We start from the raw sequence: 13,626 nt of genomic DNA on the forward strand, positions 1-13,626 counted from the left end.
ACAGAATGATTGAAAGTTGTATAGGCCTACTTGATTGGGTAAATGTTTACCATGGGTTTCTTATTTGAATGGGTGAGATTTTTGAATGAATTTCACGCAAACAAAATACTTATCGTTTACATAAAACTTTAATATATCTATAACTGTGGGGAAAAATTAGAAGTTACACTTAAAAAATACACTTTTACTCAAACAAACAAACAAACAAAATGCCCACATACTTTGAATAATAAAATAACACATCATCAAGCAACATTTGCAAGAAAAAAAACAACTGCTCATACATTATGTTGTGCTGTATCTCAGGTAATCACATCTACTAATTAAATTAAATAGACAAGGCAATTGGTGAAATACGCAGCATAGTTGGTTTCCAGTGCTTTGGTTGATTTAGCTTAAAATATGGATGATGATTGTAACTTGAAAACAACACAGAGACTAAAGTGGCTCAGGTAAACAATTGCATGATGCTACACCCAGTGAACATCAAAATAAAGAAAGACAATTAACCTATCATTATCACAGTGCTTATTTAATTTGCATTACCTTGGCCACTTTAATAATCATTCATGAAAGTTTTCTTTGTTCAAAAAAGATATCAATTGTAGGGTTCTATATACATGTATTTTACAATGACAAATGCACAGTGTGTTTGCCTCTTACTCTACCTGTTCAGTCAGGTGAATTTGACTTGGTTCTGATCCTAACTTGCAGTTGCAATAAAGAAATCCTGAAAATAAGCTGCTTTTTTTCTGAGGTCATTCAATGTGCTTGTGCAGAACAGCTTGTTGACGAATTGGTTGCTGATGAATCTTACTATATAAATTGCCACAATTCGTTATAAAAAAATAAAACAACCCCCGACCATAAAATAAAACCAACTTACTGGCTAGATTTTAACATTTTTACCTTAACTTTCTTTTTTGTGCATTTTTTTTAAAAAGAGAATAGTGTTTGGTGTCAAACTGGAAGAACATCCTCCACAATCTATCTTTTTAGGGTTCAAGCTTCTCATGAGTAGAAAGTAAGGACACTCTTATGGTTGCCTCTGATGAGCAGAGTGGGTGGAAGGTTCTTTGTCAGAGCGTCCAGCCAAGCCATATAGAGGTAATCAGAGACGGATCCCTTACGAGCGATGGGCATGCTCCTGTCAAAGTCAAAGGAAGTGGCAAGCAGAGCGTTAGTCACCTCATATTCCAACACTAGATTGCTAAATGATATTTTAGTTCTGTATGTAATTCTAATACATGCACTTACACAATGATCAAATTGGCTGATTTGGAGTTTTCCTGGAGAACTTCATTGAGTCGCATCTGGAGGTTGGTCTGTTAAAAACAGCAGTGGTTTAATAAAAAAAAAAAAAAGAGAGAGAGACTGACCACTCATTGCAAGATAACAGTTTTTCCCCATTTCTAGTCCATCTTTGTGGCTTTACCTTCTCCTCAAAGTTGTTCAGCTCTTGGTCTGTTATTTTCCAGGGGTGCGCTTTCTTCATGGCTTCGGCTTGAGCAGTGTCTTTTGTCCCCTCGTGCAGACAGAAGGGGTCAATCATCTCCTTAAAGTTCCTTATGCTGTAGCAATACAGAAAAAAACATAAGAAGAGACATTTTCCCTCTTACCATCATTAGGGTTGGTTAAATGTAACTGTGTTGGTTTCCCTCTCTGTGTAGTGATGGGAGTTTCGATATTAAGGTATCAGAGTATCCTGTACATCACCAATTTTAGCATTGAGTACCATATTGTAGTTGTGTAAGGAAAAATCTATTACGTGATATATCGTGATACTTCATTTTGCGATACTTGACTTAAAATGCTGACATGGCGATATTTAATTAATCATTTATGGACGTTTTTCAGCATCTTACTTTAGTTTTCCCCTTATTTTTTTCTTATACTGAAAACAAATTGTTGCAGAAATCAGTCAATGTTGATTGCTTCCGTTAAGAACAAATATTTTTTCATTTACAGAAAAATAAATTAAAAAATAAAAAGCACAGTGAATTTGCTTGGGTAAGCATATATTTTTGGTTATTACGTAATGTACTCCAGTGTTTTGTGCTAAAAAACCTCCAATCCCACAGCATATTAAACTCCTCCCATCACCAGAGGAGCCATCCGAGTTACCCATAGCAACAACACAGCATGGCATGAGTAGATGGTTTTGAAAGAACTGGTTTGTACCTTTCATATTACATTTGTTACCTGACCAGTTTTTGAATACATTTATTTTCAGGATAACAAATAATATGCTTGAGTAAAAAAAATCAGCCGTAAGAAATTACTCATAATCAGTTTTGTGTATTTGTAAAAAGTAATTGGTACCATGTTTAAATTTTGAAAGCATGGTATCGCCCATCACTACCTCTGTGTCCTTAAAGCAGCTGTTACCTGTCACCGCTGGGTTTGATGTGGATCTCGTCAATCACGTTGATGTCGCTGCATTTGATTCGGAACTTGTGCAGCAGAGATCTCATCCTGCAATGGAATGATTACACACAGACGTTTGGTTCCTGAAGTCCCACATCTGCATTTATGAACCTCAGCGTCATCATTAATAATGAAATATCGATGTGTCCACTCACTCCTCTTTATCTGCCTCACTCCGCCCGGGCTCCCCTGCAATGAAAATCCTCAATTTGCAGTCTTTCCACTTCTTCCTGGTAGTGAGAATGTAGGGGAGCAGCAGGGTAAGACCTGAACAAAGACAAACATATTAGACATGATTTTCGTTTGTCCAAAATACAAAGCTGGTTCATATTAGCCCTGCAAAAGAATAAATCAAACACGTTTGACCCAAATGCCTTTTAATGTTTTTACTGCAGAATACATAAAGGATTTTTGATTTTTAGGTGTTTTTGAGTCCCTGAAACACCCCTGGATTTCTTTAGAATTTCTAATCTGCCCCTTTGCTTTCATTACTCATGAAATTTCCTTGATTTCTCACAGCAGGGAAGCAAGACAAGGACAACGCATCAGAATGGAGGAGCTGGAATTACAAATGAGTGTATCTGCAGCACAAGTAGATGTGTGCAAACGTGCATATTTATGTGTAATAGAGTTCCCAGGATGGTAAAAGGTTATTTGTTTAGCCGATATTGTCTAAATTATTGTTATTGATGGCGGGATGTGTTTGTGCATGCAAATTGGGCACTGTAAGGGATCTCCGGCTCACCTCCATCATCAAACAGCCACCACACATCAATGGTGCCTTTAGGCTGTTTCTTCTTAAACAGACCACTGGACTCCATCAGCCTCTCATTCATCTTTGCAATCTGCGGCGGTGGGGCGCCGTTCACCGAAACTGAGAGAGAGAGGGGAAAGATACAGTAAATGAGGTGATGGGGGGGAGGCAGCCGCAGGAGGAAATGGAGCTGAGCGGGGAGCCTTAGGTCTGATCTGAGAAGAAAACTGACATTAGGAGCTGACTCGACACAAACACACATACTGCCATCTCTCTGGTGTAATGGGAAGGCTGACTGTATACAAATGAGCAGCTCTGTTGTGAGAGTGTGAGATGCACCAACAAGCTGCCTTCTTCCTCTGCTGCTCCACTCAAACAACCCCTCTTTTTAAAGTGGAATCAAAGAGTTACAGCCACAGGGAAAGGCTAATGTGTGTGTCATCTAAGAACATGTAAGTTATTGAAAACATTTTGTAAATTTACCATACTTGCATGGAAGATAAAGAGCATTAAAAAAAACTTCTATCAGTTTTCATTTGCCTGAATGTTCCTGAGGGCATACCTCTGGTTGTGAGCACTTGCTGGGATGACTTTCTGGATTTCCTGAAGAGTCCCTTTCCTTTCCCTCCATTGGCCATCATTTCATTTTCCTGCTGCTCTTTTGCTGCTTTCAGCATCTCATCTGAAAGAAATAATCAGACATCATTATATGTTGTCGTAACATATTTTTGGCACTGAACTGCTTTAATCTAAAGCTAATTTCTGCACCGTTTTTCCAACATTTATTCAGCTGCTATGACTTAACACAGCAAAGGTTTAGATCCAAACACACAAAAAATGTTCCTGTGCTGTAAATCATGATTTTTCCCGACTTCTTCAGCTATACAAATTCCGTTACTTCACAGTAAAAATAAATAAATAAGCTCCAAAAGTAGATCTGTGAAACAGCTTTATTCCCTTTCCTTTGACCAAAAGGAGGTCATCAAATTATTCACCAAGTGTTTCCTTTTTTTAAACTCTGCTGGTGTGATTTGCAGTCATTTGCTCTTTATCAGTACTGTATCCTTTTTGATGAAGGTTTTCATCAGAGGTAGAGATACGGTGTGCTGATAAATGTAGGATTAGAAATGCAAAAATTCAGACTTTCTCTTCATGAAGGCATCCTTATGAAAGCAATTTCCTCTTTGTGGGATCAATAAAGTTTGATTTTTATTCTATTCTAACTTAGTCTCTCAAGTAAGATTTTCAAATGAAAGGGATTTATCTCAAGGTTAGAGTCTTTTACAACAAAAATGACAAGTTCTATAAAAGTTTTAAAACAAAAGCATAAATATAGACCACCCAAAAGCTTTATTTTGTTTAAAAAGGGTGAAAATAACTTAAGATATCACAGAGGAACCAAAAACTAAAAAAATATGTCATACAGAGAGATACTTCTAATTTATGGGGTACTATTTATAACAAATTAGGATAGAGTAAAATGACCCAGCATGTCTATTCACCTTTCCTCCCAGCTTTACATTAGCCTAAATTTACTTTACTTTGAAAGTAGGTTGAGAAAAGCTGCAACAAAGCTTAAAAATGTGTTTTTTAACTGAAGATAACCAGCTGTTTGTGTTTAAGAAAGAATGTCACAAACATCTTAGAAAGGAAAGTGATCATACATCTATTTTTATTACACTAAAAGAATTTTTTAAGCCATCAAACCATTTGTATTTTTTATGTTTAGCTCTTTATTTAGTTCAAATAGGTTTACAAGCAAAGTCTTGTCATTTAACAGGTGGAAAAACAGTACTACATATCAAAATCACACAGCCTTCAAGTTGCATTTTACTGACCTTCTGCCTTGATGATGTGAGACACATCCAGACCTTCATCCATCCTCAGCATCACTGTTCCGTACTCAAAGTCAAAGGCGTCACTGTCATACAGAAAATCAGAACACTTAGAATTTCCTTTTCTTTGTTTATATCCCACACAGTCAGTGTGTTTTCAAGGGACTTACTGAAGTATTCCCACATAACTCTGCACTTCATCCTTGCCTGCCGTCTGCCAGTTTTTCTTGAAGCCAATCATTAATGTGTTTGGCTTCATGCGGCCAAGACCAGAAGCCTGTAGGGAAAGAAAAAAAAATACTCATAAAGAAGTTATAAAACCTGCTGTCTTCATTAAACTTTCCAACTGTCCCGTATACAGATGCCCTGAAGCAGTTTAAGGCTGTAAATTATGACCAGATCACCCAGAAGATACGTTGTTGTTTACAGGGACTCATCCTATTATGTGTTAATCAATTATAGCTTTTAATCTACCAAAGCTGTTTGAAGTGAGCAATTCAGGCAATAAATGTGGCCTTATCTTGAAGATGCAATAGTCAGAGATACAAGTGTTCTCCTGCTCCTTGTTCTGTCCTGTTCCACCTGGCTAGTAGACTGACAACATCCTAAAACAAGTCCAGGCCAAAGCTATAACAGAGCAATAGATGCTCATTGGCAGGAAGCAGACGTAGGTTAATAATTCTGTCTCAGTCCTGTCATAAAGTGGTCACAGGTTGATAAACTGGATTCAGCTGGGTTAGTGTTTTGAGAGATTGTGCAAAAGTGTGTGTGGACACTGACCTGCAGTAGGGTCTCAGTCCCTTCCCTGAAGTTCTCACAGGCCACGGCAGCGTAGAACGCCTTGCGTTTGCGCTTCACCAGCCAAAGCTGGTTTGATTCCATTCCAGCATTCATTTCTGGTAGAACTTCAGATTTTGGGCCCTGAAAATGTCAAAACAAAAAAATTAAACACACCTAAATGTTATTATTTGATACCCACAGATTTTGCTAAATATTGCTGTCTTATGTTTCAATGTATAATTGGTCAGACGGATCACTTGTAAACCTACCACAAAAACTTCACAAGTGATACAGAGTCCATAGTTCTTTGTGAAAGAGTGAGCAAGGTCCAGAAGAGGAGGCCTGTTCCGTGCAGATCCCGTCAGGGTTAAGATCTGCGGCCTTATAAATAAAACAGAAATGTGTCACTTTATGGTTCATGTTTTAAAGTTCTCTGAAAGATGATTTCATGCGGACTTTTACCTGAAATTCTTCACATGATCCTCCACGCCGGACAGAGACAGAGCGTTGCTGACTGAACTCACAAACGTCACCGCCTGAGTGGACGAACCCCAGTTCACGTCTGGAGAGAAAGCATCAGGTTAGCTGAACATACTGGCGTGGAGGCAGCGCTTCTCAAGCGTGCAAAAGCTCACTTGGCTTCTTGACTGTGACGTAGATGTAGAGGAGGATTTCGATGCCGTACGTGAGCAGGGCGGCCCACCAGTTGATGACAAACATGACAACGCAGCAGAGCAGGGCGCCCAGCAGAGACAGCCACATGTTGTAGTATTTGTATGCTGGTCTCCAGCCTAGCAAAGGACAATTGAAGGAATAACACTTAACAGTGTGTACACAAAACATTTATACATGGAACTTTATATTTTTCTTTCTATTTAAAGGTAATCTCCACTAAACTGCTGCTTAAAGTGCACGCAAACTTTATTTTTTGGAATTTCTGAAAGGTGCTGTCACAGTCGTCTCACCTGGAGAGCGAGCATAAGAGGCGTGGAAACAGGAGAAGTTGATGAGAGCGTAGGATGCCAGGAAGAAGTTTGAGATGATGGGAGCAATGGTGTTGAGATTGCCTGTAAAATGACAGAAACAGAAAGCTCTAAATTAACATTTTAAGAAAGCACCGAGCCATAACAGAATGAAATTATGAGCAAATCGGCTACACATGAGACACAAAATCCTAATTTTAATGTCTGTTTTTGCAGGGACTTTCCACTGATGCTCTGCAGAAAAATCTTGTAGTGTTTGCTCCAAACATAAACTTAGAACAGCACATATTGCGTGATGGAAATCCTCCCTCTCAAGAGTGTGAAGCAGCAGAAACTGTGTACACTGTTATGTTCAGGTACATTAGCTGATACCAAGCACCGTTGCTATGGAAACATGCAATTTATTGTCTCACTTTAAAGAATCTGTGTTTGCTTTGTCGTTTCAATAAATCTTTGTACAAAGTCCATTATTACCATGCAGTTTAACCTATTCTCCATGAGGGAAATGTGTTGTTTACCAAAGAGTGAGTAATTTGAACATATAGGTCATTAATCTGTTCAGATTTGTTGATCTAAACAAATCATTTAGTCAGGAACTCAAATGTGGAGATGATGTAACAAAACACTGAACCAACCAATGAGAATGAAGGCCACAGAAATGATGAAGGTAAGGACGTATCCGCGGATGGGCTCATTGTTCTTGCCGTGTCCTTTGGCAAAGAAGTGCAGGGCAGAGTAGATATTGTCCTTACACAGAGCCTGAAGGGGCACAGGGTGGAATTTACAGAAGTTGTTGCCGAACAGTTTTTCTACCAGTGAGGTTTGTGGATGTTGTAGCTCCACTTCAAATTTCAAAGTAACTTGCCTGGAAAACTTTCGGAGCGCTAACAAGGGAAGCCAGGGCCGACGAGAGAGTGGCTGAGAACGTTCCTGCAATGATGAGGGGACCAAAGCCGGACACCATGGTCATGACCTGAGGAGGAGTACACAAAAGAGGAGATTTAAAACATAAAAAGAAGCTTTTCTTTTTAGAGTTGGATTCATTTGAAAGACCTGGTACCTGGAAGTTGTTCATCAGCCCAAATTTGCAGGATTCCACTTCACAGGAGGAGAAGTCGTAGCCGAAGTTACAGGCGATTTCAGAAGAACCGTTACAGTATGTGCCCAGAGGAACACTGTCGTTCCTGTTTCCTGTGGCATCTCGGACAACTGTGGCCGCTGAAAAATTCAAAGAAAATGTTATTCTGTTTAAATGTATCATTTAAATGTATCACTTCTAATACAGTTTCTATGTGAATATGTTGTTGTACAAACAGATGTCTGGATATTATGATTAACACTTTTTAAATTGGGGTTTATTAATCAATAAAAAAAGGTTTACTAACAATGGATATGATGAAGTTTCATGCTAGAGAAAATATTTCCTTTACCCTTGATTTGTGATAGACAGATTCAGTTCAGGTATAGAAGTTTCAGTAGAAAATGATTGCAGTAACAGTCATTTCAAAGCAGATTTTCTGATAAAGCCAGAAATACTAAGAATCATGTGATCTGCTGTTGAATAAGAGACTAAAGTACCTGGTACTTTGAAGACAATAACTGAATTTCTCCACTTACAGACACAAAGAGCAATGCCGAGGTAGGTGACGCCAGTGATCAAGATGGCCAACAAGGTACCTTTGGGAATGGCAGCTTGTGCATCCTGCAATTGATATGTTTCAGACATATGAGAAAAAATAAAATGTAATTAATTTTGCCGTCTATCACAGCCTTGTTCTGCTTTATAGAAGCTACAATAATCTGTGTGTAAAAGTTACCCGCAGGTCTCCGGAGATGTTGGCTCCAGCCAAGATTCCGGTTGCCGCAGGGAAAAAGATGGCAAACACTGAAAAAAAAGTCTCACCGCCCCTAAAATTTGGTGTAAAATTCTCCAAAAATATTTGCGCTGTGAAAAAGAAAACAAAAGAGACTTGAGAAGGCAGAGAGAAAGTGACACTACAAATCTGCAATGTTGTGTGATTAGAAGTGCCTAACATTGATAACTGAAAAAGCCTTTGGATTTCTTGTCTTCTGTGGCGGGAATGGCGGTTCCAACAAAGACGTTAACAATGGCCACCAGCAAGATAACAAGAAGAAGAATCTGTGCCTATGGGGACAGACGGTCAAACGGGTTAAAAGAAAGATTCACTTATTTTAGTCCAAAGCTAACATAAAAAAACGTTTGTTTCTTACTTTTGCCTCCCACTCCATTCCTGCTACAGAAATGCCCAAAAGCAACACCACTGTGATGCAGCCAACGATTCTGATGTCATTTGTTGGATCAACCATGAGGGCATCATGTTCCTGGATACAGCAGCAGAGAAAAGACAGAGTCAAAAACTTGTTTTTGTCAGCTTTCTGGATTTTTAGGCAAGTTGCCACTCACAATCAGCAAGTCCACCACTGTCTCGGCAAAGCCCACCACATACATGGCCACAGCCACAGCATTGGCAAAGGCAAAAATGAGACCAATCGAGCCTCCAAACTCTGGACCCAGACTGCGGGATATCAAGTAGTAGGCCCCCCCTGAAATGAAAGCAAATATATGTTATTTTCATTTGTGTCTTGAATGGACCTCATGTTGTGAACGCAGTCAAACCAAAAATGTTTGTAAATCTTAGAAGAGATTAGATATTCTATATCAGGGATGTCCAAACATTTTGAAAAGAGGGTCAAATTTGGTGAAGGGAAAATGTTTCTGGGCCAACCATTCCGCCTGACTTTTTTTTTAACTATTTCTGCATTATTTAATTCAAACTAATTATTTAAATAAGCATTTAATTGCATTTTTTTCACATATGTTACAGAAACATCTAAAATATGTGTTTACCAAAATTACTATCAATTTGTCAATGTTTTGCATTGTTTGCTTGTCTTGTCTGCCTCTAGGAATGTAACTCTTTGGCAGGCACAGTTGTTTCATATTGCACTGAAAACGCATGTAAATGGGAAGTATTTGGGTCACAGGCCGGGCTTTGGACATGCTTGTTCCATAACTTTTAACTTTTTAAAATCTAAAATAATAGATGAATTGTTAGTTTTTTTTTGAGAAAAGAAAAAAAAGGAAAAAGAGCAAGTTGGTGTCCAAAAAACCTTGAAAGTATAAAAGTGGTATTTTTTAAAATTAAAATAAACAAACATTCCCAAAGTGTGCATCAATGCTTAACTGTTGACAAGAGATGTGTCTCTATGATGGTGAGTAAAGCAGCCGGTTGCGTGTTCTATTAAAAATATGTTATGTAAAATTCAATGCATAAAAAAGAGAATTTTATTTGTCAATTTCATGTCGTAAAAATTCTTTCACCTCTCTGTTTCTCATAAAGATGAGTGATAACAATTATGAAAAATAATCACAATAACCTTAATGAGATTATACATTTACATTCCCAATGTGACAGTTTCTTTTTCTTACGTCTTTTAAAGCCCGTTACACAGAAGTCGTATAAATTTAAGAGTGAATTTCCAGAACTGTGGTCATATAAGATGTGAAAATATTCTGCAGCAGTTAGCGTTTTATTTTAATAGTAAATGGAATCGCTTCGTTTTCTCGGTATTTAATAAGGATGCATCCAACAGGCGGGTTTGCTTAGATTTCGTGCAGCACGGTCACATGGAAGAGCACCATTATATATCTTAAGAACAATATCTGCAGTGGATGATTAATCACCACATTACTGATTGATTGATTTTATCTGTGGACATGCTGTAAAACAGAGAGCAAGCAACCAGAGGTGACATTGAGGCTGAACATTTTATCAGTACAGATCATTCTCATTGGCTTTTTTTGTCAAAACGAGACTGTGTTATCTCAGAGTATTGATATTAATTAATGTTTTAACTTTTCTCCCGCAAATGTTTAATCAGATTTTGTGCATTTTGTGAATGTGTTGACCTACCTCCTCTGACCACGCCGTTCGTGCAGATGGCAGACATGGAAAGGCCGGTGATGGTGGTCACCACACAACTCAGGGCGATGACCACAATTCCCAAACCTGAGAGTGCAAAAAATATCAGATTAACAACCTACATTTTACTCAGGTGCTGTTTTCAAGTAGGGTTCCAAATGCTCTAAAATGTAAAGCCGTGTGGGGCCCTGAAGGCAACGTTCCCTGGATAAAAGCTGCTGTGAAGTCCTTCAGAAAGACTTCCCTCTCTCTCTTTCCGTCACAAATGCAAAAATGTGGCTCCTAGAAATAGACCGGCAGCTTGTGCGTGGGGGCTTAGAAAGGCCAACTAAATTCAGTCTGCCCCAATTCAGTCATTCCCTGCCAATGAATAAGTGCTGTTTAATTTCATGATTCTCTCTACTCCCCACTATTGCAGGGAACACCATCTGCGGAGAGATTTCCCTGTTGAAAAGGGTTCACTCACCCCATCCTGCCTGACCAAACACCCAAGACAGGCGGATGAAGAGCATGACACCCCAGATGTTTAGCATGCATCTCACCTGTGAATCAAAGCCAAAAAAAGAGTGTAAATAAAACAACATAACTGAAGACGATGATTTATTACAACTAAAAAATCAACAGGACTCCTTACCAGGACTCCCCTTATCCAGCCAAACTTCACACCCCCTTTGTTGAGGTCAAGGGGCGCAGCAGACTCCAAATCATCCGAGGGGGTCCCGTCACTCTTCTCCCCATCATCTTCCACAGTCTCTGGCACAGAGATCGGCCCCTTTTTAAATAAAAAAAAGTAGCACAGACAAATTAATACAAAGATTTCTTCTGAATTTCATTTTATCACCAGTGCTGCTCGCGCAGATTTACAAACATTTTAGGTGCAAACAAGAAGCATTTCAGAATTTCCACATTTGCCTGGATTTCTTTGTTTCTTACACAACTGTATCTTTTGCTGACTCAGTCACACTTTTTTCTCTAGAATAAAGAAAAGGCTTCAGACTGACAGCTTTTGCCAGTTTGGAGACTAATGGAATCCTTTAAATGTGTTACTTTAACAGTGAAATATTTTCAAAACTGGAATTGTAAGCAATGAACCAGAAAAATAAGCCATCATTTTATGTCTTTGGCAAAGACAAGAGCACTAAAACCTCTTAAGGTTGTCAGATGAATGAATCATTGCTAGGGGTAAATTATTTTAATTGTGTTTTCTTTAGTTTTACACATTTGTAATAAAAAGATTACAGTTGTGGACACAGGGACTAACTGTGCAGTTGTAAACGATCCATGTTTAGTATGTTACAAGCTTAAAATGATGTTATCATTTACAGACATGGTAAAATGAAAATGTAAACGTGGACGACATGCACTCACCTTCTGAAACACATCATGGAGCTCCTGCAGGGAGGGTCTCACAGCCCTCTGGCCGCTCATGCTGCCAGCATTACGGTAGAAGTCAATGTTGGGAACCCGGTCCAAAGTGTCATGGCCGAAGGCGCTCATCACTGAGGGCCGGACAGCCCGGTGCTCCTCGTTCGAAAAGTTGGTCTCTTCATAGACCGGAGGTTCGTCCAGAGTGGGATCATAACCGGAGTTAACATGCGCCCCTCTGTTAGACTTGAACCTCTCCATCATCAGAATTGGAGGAGAGTTTCAGATTTTTTCAAGTCAAAAAAACAAAACAGCAGAGTAGCTCCTCAATCTTCACACATCCAAAAGATTTTTGTTTTTTTCTCTGTAACAACTGCCACCGTTATCCTTATTTATGCATGTATAGAGTAATCTGCCCACAGAAGAAAGATCACTGCTGCGCTGAGATTCTTGTTGCATGAACTTGGCTTGCTTCTGATGCCCTACCTTTATACTCAGGGTCATACACTGGCTGTCAGCTATTGGCTAACTTCCTGGATCAACCCTCAGAAATCTCAACAAGGGGTGTCAGAAATGTCCTTGCTCCATCCTAGGGGACACAAAGGCATTGCTTAACGATTAACCAAGTCATAAACCACAAAAGAGAGAGATAAAGGTGCTCATTGCCTGAGTTCTGGAGAATTGATTACTAATATTATTGTGTGGAGTGCAGGTTAACAGCACATGTTGTTCTGTGGTTGCAGTTTATGGGAGTAGGAAACATATTTCCTCACACTTGCTGTCACTTTATATGAATCAGAAGGATTTATTTGGGCTGGATTTCCCTCTGAAAGAGGCAGATACACAGAGGAAGGAAAATTTTCAAGGTTCTTGACATTTTATGGTGTGTATGACCAAGCACAAAGGCAATTTTGCACTGAATAACATATCAAACCCATTTGGAGTTATATAACTGAATTAATAGATGCCTCTAATAATTCTTTTTGTCACAGTTTAATGGGAGAGAAAAGTGACTTGCACAGAGAAAATAGCCGTATTTATAGAGAAAATGAGAGTTAATGTAAGACTTTGAGTTACAGGAATATGCTTGAGGCACTTTGCTGGAGCCACATGACTTCTAAAGTGCCATTAAAAGACCTCTTAACAGGTAAACTTCCTTATTACTGATACGCCGCAGTGATTTATGTGTGCAGTGAAAGGCAAGCTAATGACTTGAAATCTGACCTTGGTTGTATTGCCAGCTGACAAATTCTCCAGCACGTGTTTTTATGTAGAGAATTAAAAAATAAGAAACATTACATCTCACCATGTGCCATCACCCTTTAAGCAAAACAACAGATTCTTTTTACTCGTAACCATATGAGTGAGTTTCCCCTCCGTGGCTCAAGTTTTCTGTCAGATTTGGTTCGTTGTCAAGTGAAGCAAAAAGGGAAAACTTTCCAAACTTGTTTGTTCCCCTTAGGCCACACTCACTTCACACCAACAAGCCTCCAGTCAAGGTTATTCATTTTTTCTTTTTTTCACAGGCTGTGGTCACT

General features: G+C 38.9%; 1 protein-coding gene across 1 annotated transcript; it reads right to left on the minus strand.

Moving 5' to 3' along the window:
- Positions 1 to 109: 109 nt before the first annotated feature.
- Positions 110 to 12,552, minus strand: slc12a1 (solute carrier family 12 member 1). The gene is made up of 26 exons (XM_024296091.2): positions 12,092 to 12,552; positions 11,358 to 11,495; positions 11,190 to 11,265; positions 10,715 to 10,810; positions 9,205 to 9,344; positions 9,012 to 9,122; positions 8,814 to 8,925; positions 8,597 to 8,724; positions 8,397 to 8,481; positions 7,840 to 7,997; positions 7,645 to 7,752; positions 7,415 to 7,538; positions 6,762 to 6,863; positions 6,432 to 6,587; positions 6,259 to 6,358; positions 6,066 to 6,177; positions 5,797 to 5,937; positions 5,187 to 5,293; positions 5,020 to 5,102; positions 3,744 to 3,863; positions 3,173 to 3,301; positions 2,583 to 2,694; positions 2,389 to 2,475; positions 1,436 to 1,571; positions 1,258 to 1,325; positions 110 to 1,147 (listed from the first exon to the last, which is right to left on the minus strand). Exons 1-26 carry the CDS (start codon positions 12,350 to 12,352, stop codon positions 1,012 to 1,014), a joined length of 3,126 nt encoding a protein of 1,041 aa, XP_024151859.1. The 5' UTR covers positions 12,353 to 12,552; the 3' UTR covers positions 110 to 1,011.
- Between the last annotated feature and the right edge of the window lie 1,074 nt (positions 12,553 to 13,626).

The sequence above is a fragment of the Oryzias melastigma genome, linkage group LG3 (genome assembly GCF_002922805.2).
Source record: "Oryzias melastigma strain HK-1 linkage group LG3, ASM292280v2, whole genome shotgun sequence".
In the NCBI taxonomy this organism is placed as follows: domain Eukaryota; kingdom Metazoa; phylum Chordata; class Actinopteri; order Beloniformes; family Adrianichthyidae; genus Oryzias; species Oryzias melastigma.